The sequence below is a fragment of the Watersipora subatra genome, chromosome 8, assembly GCF_963576615.1.
Source record: "Watersipora subatra chromosome 8, tzWatSuba1.1, whole genome shotgun sequence".
NCBI classification, from domain to species: Eukaryota; Metazoa; Bryozoa; class Gymnolaemata; order Cheilostomatida; family Watersiporidae; genus Watersipora; species Watersipora subatra.
In genome coordinates, this window is record NC_088715.1 from 45,048,329 (window position 1) to 45,070,080 (window position 21,752).

Consider the following 21,752-nt stretch of genomic DNA (forward strand, 5'->3'; position numbering starts at 1 on the left):
CTAGGTGATCTCTTTCTTCTCACTATCGTCGATCACGATGCTCGGATTACCCGTACAAGCTCTGTAGTAGTAAGTTACATTACTCGTAGCTGGAAAAAATTAGTAACTCAGCTGCTGAAGGAAATGAAAGTGTTTACCATAATGAATAGTGGCAAATCCAACGTTTTAAAGTAGTAGAGGTGTGGCAATTCATAGACAATACAACATTGAATGAGAATTACTTACTTTTTTGATGTAGAAGTTTAGTAGGTTCGACCCGAAAAAATAGTTTGAGTGGCTGCAAAAAACTAGCGTTCACGGTGACATTTCTCGTTTGCAGTAAATATTAATTAGACCTAAATTACTACTTATTATTTTTTTTAATGAGTAGTACATTTGTATAGCTGTATAGGCACCTTTGCATAGGCAGCACAACTCGGGACGGTGCTTTTAACACGAAAGCAACTTTGCTGTTTAAAACAAAACAGTGCCGTTGAGCACTGTTCCGTATTAACCTACGTTTCTTAACCTTTTGCCTAACGGAACAGTGCCGTACGGTGTTGTTTTGTTTTTTCTTTTCCCGCTAGGTTTGTTCATTAACCAAAGATTTCGGTTAATGCACCCTAGCGGTAAAAGAAAGGCACAGCCTTGCCGCACCCTTATATAAGCCACATGGCTCAAATCATCAGAAAAAAGTAGCAGCTACTAGTTCGCAAGTACAATATTTAGTACTCATATTGATCAGTTGGCTTCGCACAACCAAATGAAAAGATGAAAAGACCACTCCATTATTTATTTACTCCTATTAATTCAGTTCCCTTCGTATTACCGAAGTTCGTATGACAAAAAACAAAAAGACCGCACTATAAGGTGGACTAACACACACACACACGCTCGCACACACGCACAAGCACACGCACACGCACACAAACACGTACACGCACGCACAGACCCACACAGATTGTCGTTTATATAGTCGATTTCATCATAATTTTTTAAGGTTATCAAGTAAGGATAAAGTTAGTAGTTAACAAACAAAGACCTATGTCACTGCCTACACAACATACATTTGTGTGTTTAACAAGTTCTCATTTACCAACTTCACAGCTGAAGACTGGCGATAATGAATAACGTCTATTAGTGTATGGCTGGCTACCAACACTGATAAAGTGCACTGCTGACATGTACACGTGGAACTGAAAATTGTGGCGGCTGCACACACTGACAACACTCACCCGAGCGTTATGTTAACAAATAGATTAACCAAAAGGTAGTGATCTCAGTTGTGTAAAGGTCTTCACAATCTTAGTGATTTTTTTGAATCAAGTTATGGTCAGAACCTGGAATTATAACATGGATCATGAAAAATTACAGTACAATTTGAGTTATGCAATTTTTTTCAATTCCGTATTTTGTTCAAAGGAAACACGCTACTGGTCACTGATGAAAATGATGAAGTAAAACAATACTTCAAATGCATAATATAAATTGAACTTTAGAATAACTACTTTACTTCAAGAAAGTTCTGCTCTATATATAACTAGCTGCTGGGCTCCAATTGCCATCAACACTTAAAAGCCAACCTTGAACAACGCTAGAATGCATTAGAAATAAATAAATTAGATTTGATATAGTAATGATCAAATATTTCAGTGAAATATCCATTATATCCAAATATCCATTTGCTCACAACTGATATAGACTAACGTTTTCTTTTTAAGCTGATGCCTAGACAATGAGTTGTCAGCGTAAACTATCAAAAAAGCATTTTATCAATGGTGTAGCCACGGCCTTTATGCTGACGCTTTCATATAAACAAACGCGGAATTTTCATCAATTGACAACATATGATAACCAACTGGTAAGACCTACATGTTGTGAAATATACATTAATAAAATATATTTTTAAGCTCAAGTTTAGGCCTGTAGCTTTTGTGCCTCATAAGATTATTGCGTATGGGTATATACAAATAAATTAAATTTATACCCACGTGTAAGGGTTTTGGACCAGCCTTGATGAAACTCAGATACAACTAATGGGGAACAACTTCTGTGATCACATCTAAAATATTTTGTTTGCTAATTTGCATGAACATTTTATAGCAACTACTTTTAACTTTAATGATTAAATGATTTAAAGCGTTTAACATAATTGCCTTCTTTTCTGGTCTCAATGAGTAAAATGCGCTAATTTCAAACCACAACTTGAGCTAACATAGCATGTATCATATACATGTTCGCAAATCAACTATTAGGTTCAGCATTTTGCAGGGCAGTTCACATTCTCTGTTTATAAAAAAAGCCAAATGTTGGCAAACCACAAAAAAGCACTGCTTTTTTAAATATATGATTACATATATACCAATTTTCATTTGCTAGGATAATGGTACTTAAGTAAACTTACCATATGCCACTCCATCACAACTGCTACAGGAAGGCATGGCTATAACTCATGTTTTCACAAGTCCTTTTAAGTGTTATGCTAGTCTTTCAATACTATCACGACATGTCAACTGACTTTCCTAGGTTATTGACTAATTAATATTTGAATAGTTTCTACACTTGAAAATTTGACCTCTTCATGATTTATCATGTAGATATCCATGAATGGCTGTGAAGTTTTTAACAAATGACGATGGCTGAACCTTGTGAGCTTAATATAGAGCATTCTTTTGTATTCCTATCTCATTACAACCTCCTTTTTCAGAACTTGGAACTGCAAGATGGAGAGTTGAAAAGTTAGAGTTGGTGGTTACTGAGCAGAAAAACGAAATTGAAAAACAGGTTTCTGGTAAGACTGTTTATCAGTTAAACAACCTAAAAAAGGCTTATGTGTAAATTATATTTTGTTGTATGTGTAATAGTGGCAGCCTTTTCTTAAACATCATAAGATAAATTACTGTTTTTTTATCTAAATGCTTCAGGACAGTGATTCAAGTTAAATATGGCAAACTTTATTAAAAGAGCATATGCAATCTATATAGGTTATATCACTGTGATTCAAGCAAAAAACAGGATTGCTAGATTTTACCCAGAACTGGTCCAGTAGTATAGGGCCAATGATTCGGCACTATTCGCTTTTATGAGAAAATTTTAGATCATTGATTTGCTAAAGAAAATAAAAGCAAAAATGACTGCTAACCATAAGCAGATTCATCTACACTGATGTTTGATGTGGTTCTGTATTATCATGTTTAACAAAAGTCCTGAAATGTTTATTTACAGTGATGCTTGGCAATTTGATTGAAATGACTTTAATGAATAAGCCAGATTTTCACTTTTTTCACTAACAAACATATTTTTTGCATTACCAGTTATTTCTGGAACTACCTGGTTTTTAATTATAAAACAGTTTTAGACATTCGTATGTTTGTTTTTTGAAAACTTTGCAAAAAGATTTGTTTGATGGCACGTACACATTAGATAAACTTTAGACGTAATCTATTAAAACATACTTTTGGAATATGCAGTGACTTGCCACAACATTTCTACATTTTGCAAATTTTCATAAATCTGCAAATAACTGGTTTTAAAAATAAGATCTTAAATTATTTCATGGAAATAAATTTGAGTAAATGTGAACACTGTGCGCATCAAGTGAACATCATAAAAGTGACTGTAGCTATTTATGACTTCCTATTATTTTCGTCTCTTTGAATTCACCTGAGTTATAGTTAGTCTCCACCCGATATTGTTTTGGTACTTTGGCTTTATGTTGGCTCTATTTGGCTCGTTGTTGGCTTCAGTTGACTTTTTGTTTGCTCGACTCGTTAAGTCAAGTCTCCATACTTACTGCTGAGTTTCCTGTTGTACCAAAACTCGTCTAATAATGACGTTGGTCACAGAATCGGCATGGCAGTCAGCCCTGGATTTGGTGCTCTGCCACCTCACTCTTTTTCTTGTTCACCATAGCTGCTATTTGGCTTTGTCCACCGCATACACAATGCTTTCGCAATTGGCGCCTCTGCGTGTTCTCTGATGTGACATGACCTGGTCATGGAAAACCTGCTCCCAATTATGTCAATAAAATGTTGGCTAGAAAAAGCGTTGCCGGTATTTTCCGTTGATAATGGTGAAGCCACACAGGTCACAAGTGTTGATCTTTTATAACCTAATGGTATAAACGAATCTCACATTCCATCACTGATATAGCATTCTGTAGAGATAATCTCTTTTTTTAGCTCAGCATGCAACTTCTTCAAGTCAATGAGTTGCCTTGAAGATGGTATCTTTGCAGAGGCCGGCAACCCAACAGTTCTTCAGTAAACATTAAATCTGCACTGGCTCGGCCAACTCAGCTCTCTCCAATTCCGTCAGGCAGTTGAAACCCTCGTGAATCTTGGAAAGGTGTCTCAGTCAGCTCACTTGGCTGGATGCTCCGCATATCATTGAAAAAAAACCATTTGAGCAGGTTTCGGCTTGTTAGCCATAGGCTGAGTGTCAACCAGGTGTGACTTGGTATGAGTGTCTCTGTGTAAAAAGATTTGTCTATGGAGGCAGCTTAGCTAGAACATTCTCTTTTTCTGTTGCTAGATAGTTTCACCGATTAATCCAAGTTTGCTGAGCCTATGTTTTAGCATACAAATGCAGACTTCTTGTCTGAGTCTAACAAGCCATTCTAAGTCCAAGTCCAAGTCATTCCATGTTTTCATAAACTCTAACAGGCTCAACATTTTTCCGAGACAGCCATGTTTGAGCTATGTTGACAGGTTTGTTAGAAGGCATATCGGTAGCTGTAGCAGTGATGCAAAAATTCCCGTGTCTCTAACTGAACCGGCTCACTGAATGGTAAAGAATCAAATAGACTTGGCTCACTAAATCCCAGAGATTGCTGCCTCTCCTTTGTCACTGTTTTCCTAATTCAAATGTTTGTTTACACAAGCTTGCTCTTTATACAAATATGGCTGCCAAGTCAGCCAAGTCGATTGAAGATTCTGCCCCGTGACTCCAGGTGCTCTTTGCTCAAGGCAGAAAAGCCCAGTTTACACCGTACTTGCGGGTTGGGCTGGCTGTCCAGAACATTGCACTTCTTCCAGCTACCTTCAGAATTTTTTTAGCCAGGCCTCACGTTTTTGGCTGAGCTCTGGGTGAATGGTAACCTCTGCTCTTTGTTTTGCCCACTCTAACTCAGTTCTTAGCACAGTTTGAACCTTTTGCCTTTTGGCTCGGGGCTCTTTAATGTTTGTTCTTGTTCGAGGTAGCGGGTATTTAATCTAGCCTTTTTGGAAAGCATGGGTATGATCAGCTCGCTCTTGCTCTGAGTAAAAGACTAACTTTTGCGCTTTTTCAAACAAGTGTGGTTTAGCTAAACCTTAATGACCTCACGCAGTTCAAAAAGGGTTGTCTCTTCTATTGTTTCTATTGGTAAAGAGCCATATCAAGTTGCCATGTACAAAGTGGAGTTTCATCAAAGTTTCTGCTGCTCTTGGAAGTTGGCATGTACCTCTTCAAATTTCTTTAGTGTCTCAACCTTGTACTCATGTGAGGAATGGACTTCTGTAGGCAATGGCTGAAGTCCTGCTAATCACGCAGCTACAACTCCCATCCAAGCATCATCGGGTTTGCCGTCTTTTCTCGGCCAAGTCCACTGTACCTCAGTATGCACTCATCGGCTTAGGAAAAACTTATTATATTCCTTCGGACATTGGATAAGCAGTAGTGCTCTCAGGGAGACGCCCAGCTGCCAGTTATTGGGTTTAATTACACCGTTAGCTTATAGGCAGTAGGGCGTCACATTATTCTATTATTCTTTCCCACTCGCCAGAGTTGATACAGCTCAATCTTCCTCTTTGTCTCAAGTCATGCTCTCTTACTAGCGTGGTTTTGCTCTGGCAGCGTGGTTCTGCTCTGCTCATGGCTCGTGGGCAATTCAGCAGAACATCTATTCATCAAACGTCCTTGCCACTACTGGGGTCGTGGCCTCCGGGAGAGCCATGGTATCTTACCATCTTATGAAGTTATCTGTGAGCAACAGGTTTAAAATATTATCCTTTCATTGCTTCTAAAATTGGGCCCATTAAATTAACAGCTACCTTTTGTAAGGGGCACCTGGCAAAGAGTCTATGCCAACCGCTTGCTGTTTTTGTGCAGCTGTGCGTTGTTGCTTGTCATGTCTCAAAGGTTTTAATGGGTCCCTAACAGTGTCTGTCATTTCTTGCTGGTACTGAGTTGCTCGCAGTGAGCTGGTCGATTTACCTACCCCAAAGAGAGCAAGAATGCAAGTCTACCAAATTGTTGATTTTCTAAGTGCTGATGGACATACCATGCACCACCAAAATTAGCCATAAAAGGTTGTCCAGGCATTAATTAGTCCAAAGACCAGAGCTTCTGTTTTCCCAGCTCTAGCCAATCAAGTGTCAGTTCCTCCACTTGATCGATGGCGTGGTACATGGTGACCACCAATCCTCAGCCCGATGTTTGCATTTAAATTGGCAACTTGTTGGAACTTCTTTGGGTCACTACCCTCTCCATGCGAAAAAATTATAAGATGACCTTGGTGAGTTTTGGACCATCTCCCTATTTTTATGGCAAAGAATAGACCCGCGAGACTGATAAAATCCTATGCGTTTTTAGCTACCCCTTGCACGGCTAGTGAGCTTTCTTTGAGTCTCCCATTAAAATGTGACTCTCTTTAGTAAGTTTCTTGTGAGTCATTGTCTTTTAGTTTGATTGGCTTGAACTCTTGGTAGACCTCACAGATCAGTTAGCTGTGTTCGTCAGCATTACTTTGGCGGAGTCCAGTGTGGTGTTCCAGCATGTACTAGAACTAGGTTGAGATCACCAGCCACCTAACCATCTGGTTTGAGGGCTTCTACCCCTGACATAACCATTCGAGCGTTGCGTTGTCTTTGCACAAAAGAGAAGGCCGACCTTACCGGTGCGGCCGAAAATGCTTCACAAGTTTTATCATGCCATGCAGATCCCTTTGGATTACACAGTAATCTTTTCAGTAGGTGCCAGGGTCTTACTAAATAGCCTAATCACCCTCTGGGTTCCTTTCTGTACATGTGAGGGCGTAGCACCAACTCCACCGTCACTGGCATTCAAAACCTGTGGCCGGCTCAGATTACGTTAGCTCAGTACAAGGGCCTCAGACATAGGATTTTTAGCTCATCATTAGCCAACTGCTTTTTTTTCTCCAGGTTTAATTCTTATCATTGTCAGTTTGTTTGTGCAAATGCTGTACTGCGGTAGCAAAACTAGTTTTACATTGCCTGTAGTGGCCTACTGTATCTGAAAAAATTTGCGACTTCCTGAGCCCTTTGGGGTTGGCCATTCTTGGACTGTTCGCATCTTTTTTGGTTCAGTAGACACAACTTCCGAGCGGATCTTTTCTGGATCATTAGACACACATTTCGAGCTAAACACGTGGCCTTGGCAATACACCTCTGACTTGAACAACTTACATTTATAAAAGCTTTAGCTTCAGCACGATTTCCTTCAAGTGCTGGAACTCTTCCTTGAACTGCTGTAAACGTGTCAAACTCACGGACATATACAATGATGTCACCCAAATAGAGCAGCAACGTCTGTTAATTCTAACCATGTAGCACACTCACCAAATATAAAACTAAACAGCAAGACATTCTACTTACAGAGATGTCTACCCAAGACCTTCCTAAGTTGCCTAGTGATTAAGGGTCCTTATCAGTAGCCTTCGGCCAGGTCAAATGTGCTGAAATATTTGCCGAAGGCAATGCATCAAGGCTGTAATCAATTTGGGATGGGAAGTAGGTGTCCTGTTTGATGATGGCATTCATTGAAAGGTAGTCAACGCAGAACCTTGTGTTCTGTGTCCTGTGGTTATCTTTTGAAACAACATCATCAGAAAGTTCCAGGCTGCTTCAACCGGCTGGATGGGTCATTTCCTCAGCAGCTCTCAGACTTAGCCTCTGGCCGCTGCCTCCTTTATCAGTTCTAACTAATGGGAAGGCTGTCAATTAGGCCAGGCCCTTTCTTGAGTAAAATAGAAAATTCCACTTTGGAGGTCCATCTCACATCTTCATAGCAAGTGCTGAATGAAACGTAAAAGTGCTTATGATAGGTCAACAATTGTGCTAACTGCTCTGCTTGTCCCAGTTCTTCCAGTGTTGTATGACTGTGGAAAAAAAATTGGCAGGTTGGCCTCACTACATTTGGTGTATTTGAACTTAATGTTGCAACACCTAAGCTGAAATGGGGTAGTTTGTCATCCATCTGGTGGTCTTTAACTCTTGTTTATGTGCTCACTGTTATGTCAACTTAGAGGTGTAAGCCTTGATCTATGAACTTGATGCACAGTGTAATGTAACTTAGTTTCTTTTTTGGCTTAGGTAGTTCAAGCTTGGAGCCAACAGTTGCCAATTTAGGAAGACTTCTATCATCGTTACCACACAGTAATTAATGGTGGTTATTTGGCTGGTGGTTGGTTGGTCAACACAACTGTTTTGCCCCACCTAAACATTACTGAACAACAATCGCTCATGCTTGCCTATCCAGGGCAGTGGGTGATCGTCTACTGAGAATACTGGCTACTGAAATTCTTTGGCGCATTAGTGTGCCACTACTTATGGCATTTCTCTGATGGCAACCTTGCTGATGTGGCTCACCAAAAAGACCTATTTGGTCTTTACATCATGTAGCCCTATGGGAAACGGCATGACTCCATAAAATGGCAGCCAGGTTCAATTGGGCATAAGACAGTGGCTCTAACTCTTATTCAACAAGTCCTTCATGTCTTGAGAGTTCTTGTCAAGTACTTAATTCTCAGCAAGTTTGTAGTGGACCCGGTATCAACTACAAAGTAGATGGGTCACTCTTCAAATTTTTTGTAGGAAGTCAATGGTTGGTATGGTTGATTCAGCACTGGCCCCCCAAGTCAGTTCTAAACAACCTACACCTTGTAAAACAAGTTTCTTTCCCAGGCTTTTTTGAACCTGCGAGAGCAGCCTTCTAATATGTCTGCTGAGTCTGACAGACAAACATATGTTACATTGGCTCAACTGCTTTCAAGAGAGGCTTCCAACAGCATGTTGGTGGGTTGCTCTTAGAGTCGGTTTTGAAGATAAATTTAGCAAACTACATATTCAGAGTAGGCTTTTTAGGTGTCAGATCGAACCAGAATGGGAGCGTAAGACAAATCAGGCTAGCTGTTAAAATGGTCTTCTAAAGTTACACCAGCCAACAGCTGTCAACCGGTTTTCCGAGCGCACTTCTAGCGGCACGTCCTGATGCGACCTGGTCTGGTTTAGGACATGTTGCCATTTTCTAATTGTCTTTGGGGTAATTTGAGTCTAGTTTGCTCAACGCCTGCCTGACTTTTAGCACGCCACAAATAAAGCCTTTTCCACTGCTTTTTCAGGCAGTTTGACGGGGCAAACTTCCACAGTCTCTGCTTTCTCATACTCTTCAGGGCGGCAGTTTCTCCTGTCAGAACATCTTCAGCAAGTGACATGTTGGGCACCATATCAGTCAAAATGACAGCACTTTTTTCCATTTTGTTGGAGAAAGACTGGTTGAGCGCTTTAGCGCAACTAGTTGTTGTCCCTACTGTTGCTTTCATTTGGCATTTCCCTGGTGTTGACATTTCCTGCTGGGATAGTTTCAACAAACAATTTCTTCATCCCTGCACCCTTAGCACTGTAGGTTTTTTTGTTGCCCCCTAAGGCTGAGCAGGTATTTTGCTGCTGCTGTAGGACTTGCTGATACAACTTTTGCACGGCCAGTGATACAATGCAGTCTGCTCCGAGCGCTTTTCAGCCCACTCTTGGCTAAAGCATCTAGACGTCTGTCGCTTTTTAGTGGAACGGAAATCTGAGATCCGACCATGGCTACTAATGTAGAAGAAACAGTCAGTTGATTTTACATTTCGACAAGCTTAAATACACCGAGTGACAATTTAAATAAACAGTTCACAAACATATATGAGTACATGTGAGCAATGTGCGCATACAACATGCACTGAGGCTACATGCAGTAGTTTCAGTGTGCGCATGTTGTATGCGCACACGGAAACTATTCACTGAGGCACTTTATTAGCTAATATAATAACTAATGAGCAATGATCTTGGTTCTGTAAAGTTCATGAGATGCCCCCAATGTTTTAAAATTGAAACACAAGTATTGTAGCATGGATATTTGAAAACATATGATAGCATTAGTGTTTGTGTAGTTATTTTTACTGTATAATTTTCATAGCTTCTTGTTTCCAAGCCCAACTGTCATCATCACCAATGAGCCAGCATGAAACACAACTTATATCTTGCTATAGAAACCAGTGAATCTGATTTGTGATAATACTAGTGGAAATAACAATAATATCTTACTGGGTATACCATTGAACTGTTTTTAAAACAATTTATAAACCAACATTACTAGGAACTGCCCATATTTTAATAAAGACTCATCAGTAGAAAAAATCATTGAAGAAATAATATTTTGGCTGAGAATGAAGACTTTGGTTTACCTAATATCAGCCACTTGGTTGTGAAGAACCAGTTCTGTAATAAAAAAATAATAGCGATAATAATATTAGTAAGAATAACAGACCACTTCAGCAATTACTGATATCTCAGTACTTTCTTAAGTAATTTGGCTCAACATTTCCTGAGCCACAGTGAGCCACAAAAATTGGCTCATGTGGCTCACTGTGGCTCAGGAGTGAGCCGCAGTGAGCCACATGAGTCACAAAATGTGGCTCACATTGGTTCTGAACTTACAAATGGACAATGAAATGCCAGCATTTAGTGTGTGATTAAAGCAGTTTTTCAGTGGATGTAGACACAACCCTACTCTCATGTTTGCTACTAACTGAATACCAAGAATGCATCAACTGGCTATATATAAAAACCAACTAGTTGATCCTATATAGACCCACAATCAATGTTCATTTTGAGCTTAAGTTTAGACAGGGACTTTACTGCCCTATAAAATAACTTAATATTAAAAAAAATTGACTGTTCACTTATCTGAATTGTGAACAAGAAATTATGACTTTCAGATAAAATCTTTTAATGGGAAGTTCTGGAATCTTTGAGCACAGCCGTAGCTCATTCTAGCTGTACTACCCGGTGTGGCACCGGAAATGAAAGTTTTTTAATATTTGTGGACACAAGTCGTGTCCACACCAAAAAGAGATAGACAATGGGACATTATCCATTTTTAAGATGGCAGGTTTACCAGTAGGCGTATAAACCACCGAAAATGTATACAATATTTAATGTCTCAAAGATTTGACTTTTGTACATGAAGTCTATTACATGACAATGAAAATTGAAATTCTCTAAAACATTTTGTGAGAAGGGGAGTTTGCACAGATCAACATAGTTTACACAAAAAATAAGACATAATTAAAATTGCTTGAAGATGAAATAATTAGCAAGTAATGGTTAAATAAAGTTGGTCCTACTACAATGATTGCAAAAAATATGAAATGATAAAAAATGATATGAAAAATAAAAAAATTCGGAATATATTGAATAAATCTAATGAATAATAACAATGAAAAGTTGTTGTGAAAGATATTCTTGAAAAATGCCAGGGCATACCGCTAGTACATTGCTGAAGCGCACGAGGGCAAACGATGTTCTTTGTCTGACCGAATGATGAGAGAATGTATAGGCAATTTTTACTGCCTACTCTGGATAGTGTCCACGTGAAAAGCAAAATGTTAAAAGGTGAATACCGGCAGTTTGTAGTATTTGACCTTGAGATTTCTTGATAGTCAATGCAAATGAAAGCCGAACTGGAAGTTGAATACCTTTAAACTGAAACAGCATAATTGTTGGGTTGGGGTATTCCAGAAATAAAAAATTTTTTACTCATCGCAGCTCCAGTAAGCACGGTTTCTAAAACAAATAAGATTTTGTGCTAGACTTGTGATGATCATTCTTGTTCCATAACAAGTTTAGGTAAATAAAGTTTCAAAGAAGCACTGGGGCACCAACGTGTAGTTGAAGAATATGAGGAGGCACACTGGCAGGCTGTAAAGAGTTTAAGATTCTGTCGGATAATTGACAGAGTCATTTTCTCTAACACTACAGTTTATGCTAAGGAATGAACTTCCTCGGATGATCCTTAGCAGGTTCTTTTCTTTGGAGGCATTCGATAATGTGTAACTTCTGACAATACATTATGTAACAGACCAATTAAAAAAAGAGAGAATATGGTAGTATTTTGAATTCGAAATTTGATCAGAACAATGTCTGCAAAAAATAGTTAGATGACTAATTAATATTTATAATTAGAGCTGCACAATGATCACGTTGATTAAACAAATAACGTGATCAATACAAATACTTGACTAACTGAGTTGAGCCAATTAATCTTCAAATAAAATTCAACTGGGGTGGTAATCATGACATGATTCCTTTGTATTGTTTAATATATTGTAAAGGAATTGCCGGCTTTTACTCAGGCATGATCTAGATTGCAATAATATTGCATAAATTGTAAGAGAAGTGAGTATGGTTTTCAATTTGTTTTATTCCAAAGCAATTTTCATTAGTTGTAGAGCTGTGACTACTTTGCTCCCTTTGTGAGAGCACTCTCTCTATATACATATATTTTACCCGAACTGTCTAATAGAGCCGAGTAAGAAAACGTAAAAAAATAAATGATTAATAGACTCGCTAAAACGTTAGCTTAATTACACTAACAATTAATTAAACTAACAAAGTATTAGCGATAAGACACATAATAAAGACAACCGAAACACGCAAAATATATATAGGAGTAATTATATACAAGTGAAACACATAATAAAAACAGACACAACATGCAATATTTAAAAGTAATTATATGCGAGTATATAAAATATAAGAAATAAATTCGTGGCCTGACGTCCGCCACAATGTAACATTAACATAGCAGGTTTCATTGAATTTACTAACAAATAAATACTATGACAAGCAACACTTTTTACCAATTACAGGCAACCCCAATTATTTTGCTCTCAACTTTGAACATATGAAGTGAGTCACTAACATAAAAATTGTTTATACAATGCAAAAAAGCGAGCGCAGTGTCTATCTAGTTGTAAGCGGCCATGTTGTTAGTTGTTTGCACATGCTTCTAGGTAATAGCAACAAAAGTGATTTCAGCATTATTTAATATTTTACAGCCTATTTTTTGTTTATATTTAACAACTGAGTTATACATGTATCTTCATTCCTAAAAAATCACAAATTTTTATTTCAGTTTTAGAATGATAGTAATATAAGTTTGACACTTTAATGGAACATGAAAGCAGAAAAGTGTCCTCTGTACTAGGTAGCACATTTTCATATGTGGTTGGAAGCAAAACAAGAAAGTGAAGTGCAATATATGCCAGAAAAGAATTGCTTACCACCACAGCACATCATCATTAAGATATCATTTAACTAATTCTCGTCCTACCGCTCAGAAATCATCATCAGCTGTCGCAGACAATAACTGCTACCGCTGTATGTACGAAGAGGGCATCTTTTCATTCTAATAATGTGAATAGGCTAAATTGTGCTGCCTCAACTCTTGGCTGGCTTAATTATAGACTTTCATAGACTATTTTCAGACTCATAATAGTTATTACATTGTAAGTTAGGTACATTGTACATAACAAGTAATCCTGTTAACTATAATTGTCTCAAATATAATTTATTTATATATAGCTGTATTATCTGTTTTCGAATAGGCAGGTTTTTGCTAGATCAATTCTAAGAGTAACCGAAGATTAACTGGTTCAGACCAGTTATTAATCGCGATTAATTTTTATAATCGTTGTGCAGCTCTATTAATAAGAAAAATTGGAAATTAACTAAGTAATAATAACAGTGATAAAAATGAATAATATTTAAACTTAAAACTCGATATTCAACTTATGTTTGAAAAATCCGAATCTGAAATAATAATGATAACAAAAGTGAGTTTAAAATCCTATGTTATAAACTTCAAAAGTTATAAAAAGATTATAAGATAATGCAAATATATATATATATATAAATGTAAATATAGAAAAGCAAGGAATAACTGATTCTTGTGATATTACACGATAGTAGGCCTAGAGTAAATCTCACAAATAATCTAACAGATAACCTTACTCTTACAGTAATCTTACTGACATTTGTTTTAAAGTGTGAAATTAGGTGCGAATTACTAATTTGTCAGGTTTTATACTTGAAACACTATATTTAATTAATGCTTGATAATTGTGAATCTCAAATAACAATGATAATGAAACAAACTTTAAAACATTATAATATAAACTTCAAAAGTTATAAAAGTTTATAAACGTAATAAGATAATGTAAATATATATATACGTAAATGCAAATATAGGAGGGCAAGAAATAACTGATACTCATAATATTACACAATACTCAGATAATCTTACTTTTACTGTAATGTTACAGAAGTTTGTATAAAATGTGAAATTAATTGGGACTTACTAATTTGTTAGGTTTGAACGAATAATGGGTAAGCTAATACACCAAGCGAGCACTGCAATGCACTTTTGTGATTCACACTACGTAATCAGAGGGTTTACTAATTACTACTTGAATAACAACCAAAGGATAAGATTGGATTTCCTTTGGATTTATCTTGTCATTATCTACTAGCAGTCCAGCTGATTTTAACAAAACATGGTGGATGAACTTTGTGAGTTTGAAAACTCACATAAAGCATTTATTGTAATTCTATCTAATGATTAGCTACATTTTCAGAACTTGGAGCTGCAAGATGGAGAGTTAAAGAATTAGAGTCAGCTGTTACACAACAGAAAGAAGAAATAAAGAAACAGGCTTCTGGTAAGACTTTGCACAAGTTATAAAGCACCAAAGGAGACTGTTATTTGCAAAATTATTATTTCTGTTTCTGTAATAGCTGCTTCTTGTTGCTACACAACTTTATAGCAATTCCTAATCCTTTCAGTCTAAAAAGGATTAAGAAAGATGGTAAATGAAAATTACAGGTAATATAATAAACGTGCATATTCAGCCATTTAAAAGTTCTATCACAGTTGATTCTGGCAGAAAAAAAGGCCATCTAAACTTGAAAAAATGATAGTATGGTATATTAGGACCAAAACTGGCCTTAACTGCAGTAAAGCAAGATTAAAGACAGATATAGTAGAATATAATCAAGTGATGGTTTGGCTTAGACTATATTACGCGAGTCAAACTGGTCTCTTACACAGATAGCTTGCAAAGAAAGTATACAAGGTAATTTATACAATGATACGCATTATCTGATTTATCCCGATGCCAAGCATTTTTAACATTTATGTCATTTGGCAATAGTTGCTACTTTAAAACTTCATCAGAAGCCTCGGTGACAGCACCTCTGCGGCACTAACCTGCGCTTGAATTTATAATGAATGAATACTGCAAAATTAACTTGCGCTTTACTTTACGATTTTCTGACAATGCCAATATTCAAACTTTGTGTAAATTAATTTTAAAGGTTGTTAGAAACAAGCAGAGTGACAGCAAAAAGCAGAGTCATCACATTTGCATCTAAAGAGCCTTTTATGTAGGTTAATTCAACAAAACAAAAATTGTTAGGATACAAGTAAGAAAAGTTGAACAAATTTTCAAATATTGGTCTGTGTACAGAATAACTCACAGATCCTCTAATCGAATATTACACTTATTAAATGAGCTGCGGCAGTTTACTGATTTTATGTTCAATTAACAAGCAGTCTTAAATTCAACTGCCTATTCATAATAAATACTATATGACTTTGTAGACCTTATGTGACTTACGAGTTGTATACTATTCATTATAAATACATGTAGTATACAGCTTTCTAGACTTTTCCAACGGCTGCTGCATTGCATTGAATACACCTAGAAAAAAATCAGAAGCTTCCTTGAATAATGAAACGTGAGTAACTCCTTTACTATTTTTGCTGCATGCATCGAAGCGTTCGGCTCAATCAAAGAGGCACTAAAAACACATATTAACCTACGGAACCCAAAGTCATTGACTGAATAATGCAGTTTTTCTAGCAAGCATCCAAGCTACAAACAATAAAATGGTATTTAAAAAAAGTTTGGTTCCAAACATCAAGGCTAATACAAAACCTAATTCTCTAAATTAATTTTGGCAAAATGATTACGTAGTACTTCCCATAAAAAGTAATTTTTTTCTTATACAGAAGTTAACCACCAAACAGATTATTATATTCTAACCCAAACTTTATTACCTTACTGTATCTTCATTAATGCTATTTAAATTGTATATTTTATATTATATTTCTATATTATATTATGTTATATATATTTATATTTTAATTATATTTAGAGTATCCAATAAGTTAAGTAGTCTAAAATACTTCAAAGTCAAGGTGAATCTATACAAGTTGTATAAGAAATAAAAAACTGAATAGATATTTCAATGAAATTAACTTCAAGGTAATAAAACTTGTATTAAATACTGCTACCATATGAAATATTTCCATATGAAATATTTCCATTTCCAAAATGTTAAACCATGACTAACTTTCTCTGATAAACAAAAATTTCTATTCAGTACTAGTGAAATTTCTTGGCTATACTTTTTATGAACACACAATCATATCCTATCAAAGCAAAGTATTTTCTTGTTTTTTTCTTGTTTCTCCATATTTTTGTTTGCAATTTTTGATCTACATCTACTGATGTAGTCATGTTATCTCTTACTTATATTCATGCATGATATAATATTTGTTATATGACAGCCTTAGACTTTAGGTACTCATGATATAATATTCAGTATTATTACTATTACGTGTTATACGATTTAGTAGTACACATATATGTATTGTTTTAGTCTGCACTGTAAAGTTAAATGTGTACTATATAATTAGTAGAATAGAATGGTTATTATTTTTTATTCAGCAGTTTCTATCATCTTAGATTCAACATTTACATCATAGCAAGTTACACACCTGAGCCATAATTTTATTGCAAGTTTCTTCAGCTAAATATCAATAATACTTTTAATTGACTAAATTAAAACATAATTTACACATGATCTTTTTGAGCAAAAGCTTTAATCAACAGTTAAAATTTTGTGCTTAGCAAACCTTTAATTCTTATATTTTGTATGAACCCTCGGTTGATCCTGTTAATATCATGTAAAATATTTTTTGAAAAAATCAGAGGAAAATGACAACAAACTTGTGGACAGCAGAAAAACTATTGCTTTTGTGGGTAGTTTTTACTAAAACTTCACTCGCTTCGTTTCAGGCATGTGGTAGTTTTAACAGACATCAATCCAACTAAAGTCAGCCACCGATGACAACTTATTTCAAATTAGGCAACAGACGGCAAGATAAGTCTTTTCCGAGTTTGATAAAAGCTTTGAGACCAAGCAAACCCAGTCAATGAAAGCCTTTTAAAAATTTGACTGCTTCGCTGAATGTAAAGTTTAGAATTTTACCAAAAATGTAAAACAATCAGATGAAATTTATATCGTACACATTATTAGCATTTAATTTTTGTGTCAACAGCTTTAGCTTTTTTTAAATCAAAAAAGAAACCTACTTGAAATATTTCTAAACTTACCAGGCACAGTATAAACAAATGATAGTGTGTCCACATTCATATCAGTGGGTTTAGGTAATATAGCACCATTCATATTGTACTCTATCAAGTTATTATATTTTCCAGAATTGAGTAGTTCAAAGAAGAGTGTTCAGGAATTGGATATGAAAATGAAGGCACAAGCTGCAGGTAAGATAAGCTAATAATATACTTTAAAAAGTAATTAACTCACTAGTTACAGTATATGTGAATAGTAAAATGTTCATATTCATATCAGCAGGTTTAGCTAACACGCCGATATTAATATTGTGATCTATCACATTGTTTAACGTTACAGAACTGAATAGCTCAAAAATTACTGTTCAGGAATTGGATGTGAAAATGAAGGCACAAGATGCTGGTAAGATAAATTGTTAATATACCTTAAAAGATCATTAACTCACCAGTTACAGTACATCTGATAATAACATGTTCCTATTTATATCAACAGGTTTAGCTTACACACTGCTTTTAATATTGTGATCTGTCACATTGTTTTATGTTACAGAATTGAATAGCTCAAAAGACACTGTTCAGGAATTGGATGGGAAAGTGAAGGCACAAGCTGCAGGTAAGATAAATTATTAGGATATTTTGAATGATAAAAACTCATTATTTGCAGAATAAGCAGATAATAACATGTTCATATTTATATCAACAGGTTTAGCTTACACACTGCTTTTAATATTGTGATCTATCACATTGTTTTACGTTACAGAATTGATTAGCTCAAAAAACACGGTTCAGGAATTGGATGTGAAAGTGAAGGCACAAGCTGCAGGTAAGATAAATTATTAGGATATTTTGAAAAATAAAAACTCATTATTTGCAATATAAGCAGATAATAACATGTTCATATTTATATCAAAAGGTTTAGCTTACACACTGCTTTTAATATCGTAATCTATCACATTGTTTCACGTTACAGAACTGAATAGCTCAAAAAACACTGTTCAGGAATTGGATGTGAAAGTGAGGGCACAAGCTGCAGGTAAGATGAATTATTAGGATATTTTGAAAAATAAAAACTCATTATTTGCAGTATAAGCAGAAAATAACATGTTCATATTTATATCAACAGGTTTAGTTTACACACTGCTATTAATATTGTGATCTATCACATTGTTTTATATTACAGAATTAGATAGCTCAAAGATGAGTGTTCAGGAGTTGGATAAGAAAGTGAAAGCACAAGCTGCAGGTAAGATAAATTATTAGGATACTTTGAATGATAAAAACTCATTATTTGCAGTATAAGCAGATAATAACATGTTCATATTTATATCAAAAGGTTTAGCTTACGCACTGCTTTTAATACCGTAATCTGTCACATTGTTTTACGTTACAGAACTGAATAGCTCAAAAAACACCGTTCAGGAACTGGATGTGAAAATGAAGGTCCAAGCTGCAGGTAAGATAAATTATTAGGATATTTTGAAATATAAAAACTCATTCTTTGCAGAATAAGCAGATTATAACATGTTCATATTTATATCAAAGAGTTTAGCTAATATACTGCAATTAATATTGTGATCTATCACATGGTTTTATATTACAGAATTGGATAGCTCAAAGATAAGTGTTCAGGAGTTGGACAAGAAAGTGAAGGCACAAGCTGCAGGTAAGATAAATTATTGAGATATTTTAAGATATGAAAACTTATTATTTGCAGTATAAGCAAATAATAACGTGCTCATTTTTATACCAGTATTTTCTGCTAGTACTTTTCTATAACACCGATATCGCCAATGCATACAAATATACTTGCATATTTTCTAGCGTTCATAAATACACATACATATGCATCCAAATACTTGCATATATATAGACATTGATTTATTTTATGAATTAAAACTCTTTAAATTTTCTAATTCACCAAAACTCAGTAGGTTTAGTCAATCTAAACATTTGTCTTTTTTTCTGATGCATGCTATAGGTAGAAAAGTATTATTTTTTAAATCTTGTAGAACTAAGCTCCACAAATGAAAAACTGCAACAGTCAGAATCGAAACATATTGTGGAAGAGATGGCAATAGCTCAACAAGCTGCAGGTAAATGCACCTTCTCCTATATTTAGGGGTTTTGGAAACTTGAATTAAAATGGTTGAGCATCAGCCATATGTGATAGATTCTGTTTAGACAACCACCAACATCTAAATAGTTCAGAAACCAAAGAAAGATTGTGAGAATCGGTCAATAGCTAGTATCTAAGTATACAATTAAAGTTTCTTTCGCTTAAACAATAGTCTTCTTTTTATCTAAAGTCAGCCGTTTGCTAAATTATAAAGATATACAGTCGTAGTTAATTTCAATCCAACAATCTTTATTGGTTATCTTAGACCAGCTTCTTACCAAATGATAAAACTTAACTATTGATAGTTACACGTGCTGGTATTTAACAAATTAACAGTTAATGAGTTATAAAATTTTTACTTTTCATTGTAATCAGACTAGAGGTTTCAAATTCGCTGAAATATTTTCAGTTTCCATCTTGACAAGAGTAAAGTAGAGGTCTTAGCAGTCATACAATAAACCCTAACTGATCAGTATTCGGCTGTTTGAACACTGGTCATCATTGGCTAATGGCCAAAATATGTGCCCATGATTTTACCACGCTCAGACAAAACATTCCTTCATGTCTAAATATTGTTAAGGGAGAAATGATTTTTAGTAGATGCACTTATGTTACTAAATTTTTTTGCCCTGGAGTAGTTTACAGTAATTAGTATTATAGAGTCAACTTTAGATAAACTTCAAGTAAAGCAATTGTGTATAAATCCCTAATAAGTTGAGTCTAGTTTATTTAACTGATATTTTCACTGTATCTCGTCATGAACAACCAAACAAAAATCTTTAATCTTAACTACCTGTATCTGTCTCAAACTTAAAAATGCTGATTTCTATAATGACCAGTGTTACTTTATTGTTAACTCGAAAACAAGCACTACCATTTCATCTCGAAAAAACTAAATCCTTCAGATGATCAAAATATTGTTTACAAATCCTGAAATCGGTTTACAGCCATTTTGACATCTACCAGCCATTAATGACTTTTTAATACCCATGAAACTGTAACAAAGAGCAGCTCCGTATTTCACATTATAAACTTTTATAAAGATTAGCAAATTTGAGTTTTATAAACTAGACTGTATATTATAGAATTATGCATTTTTCAATTACAGAACTTCAAAAATCAAACCAGAGAGTACAAGAACTTGAATCAGGTATATTGGTATAGAAGAGTATTTCATTAACTTATTAATTTAAATCATAAAGTTCATCAAGTAATTATGAAGCAAGTCGGTTTAAAACAATTACAAACTTTTTTGGATATATTCAATCAATCATTATTGATAAGAGAACTGAATTGAAGTTTATTTCTTTTACAGAACTTCAGAATTCAAACCAGAGAGTACAGAAGTTGGAATCAGGTATGACGGCATAAAGAAGTATTTCATCAACTTATTATTTTTAATTGTAAATTAGTAAAATAATAATTAACACGATTTGGAAAAACTAAAAGGGCTGTCTATAATCAACCAAGCATAATTGATAAGAAACAACAGCTAGCTGGTATATTTGGTACTTATATATATTTGAACTTGATAAAAATGAATACTTTTTGGGGTTTTGTAAATAAATGTACTGTTTTTACTTGTAAGTATTGCAAATAAAGTACATATTGCAGCTTTTCAAAGAATTGTTGAGATGCAGAGAGAAATGCAGAGAGAGACACAGAGATCCTTAAGAGAAATGGATGAGTATAACAGGAGATGTTTCTCTACTGAAGACACAGGAGATCAAGAGCATGATGATTAACTAGGGTTGTGAGAAAAAAAATGAATATTGATTCTACTTGGTTAAAAAATGAAACCATATCTGATTTAACAGTTTGTTGTGGCCCTATCGGTACAAACCTTCTTAATTTAAAATATCTTTTACTACAGTTTAGGTAAGTAGCAATTGCAGTTTCTAACTACAATGGATATGAATGTGTAGATTGATCAATTATGAAACTGCCATATGTGCCTCATCTTCTGGTACAAGCTTGACATATATTTTAACATTTATAACGTATATCCTTGCTGTTTATATATTCAGATGATTCTATAGCAGCTTTTTCTTTCTTATTTCCTGATTCACTTTATATTGCTTTGTAAAGAAATAACAGATTTCTGAGAGTGAATAATTGATTTCCTGTTGGTTAAGTTTATAGTGCCATAAAGCAACTGTATGAATAAACTGCTCAAAT

The 21,752-nt window shown here is 35.1% G+C and overlaps 1 protein-coding gene across 1 annotated transcript; it reads left to right on the forward strand.

Moving 5' to 3' along the window:
• The first annotated feature begins 14,404 nt into the window (after positions 1 to 14,404).
• Positions 14,405 to 21,319, forward strand: LOC137402622 (golgin subfamily A member 6-like protein 22). Its single transcript, XM_068089126.1, has 13 exons — positions 14,405 to 14,408; positions 14,657 to 14,740; positions 17,588 to 17,650; positions 17,799 to 17,861; positions 18,009 to 18,071; positions 18,219 to 18,281; positions 18,429 to 18,491; positions 18,639 to 18,701; positions 18,849 to 18,911; positions 19,059 to 19,121; positions 19,468 to 19,551; positions 20,890 to 20,931; positions 21,189 to 21,319. The coding sequence occupies exons 1-13, from the start codon at positions 14,405 to 14,407 to the stop codon at positions 21,317 to 21,319; spliced, it is 849 nt and encodes a 282-aa protein (XP_067945227.1).
• Positions 21,320 to 21,752: the final 433 nt, after the last annotated feature.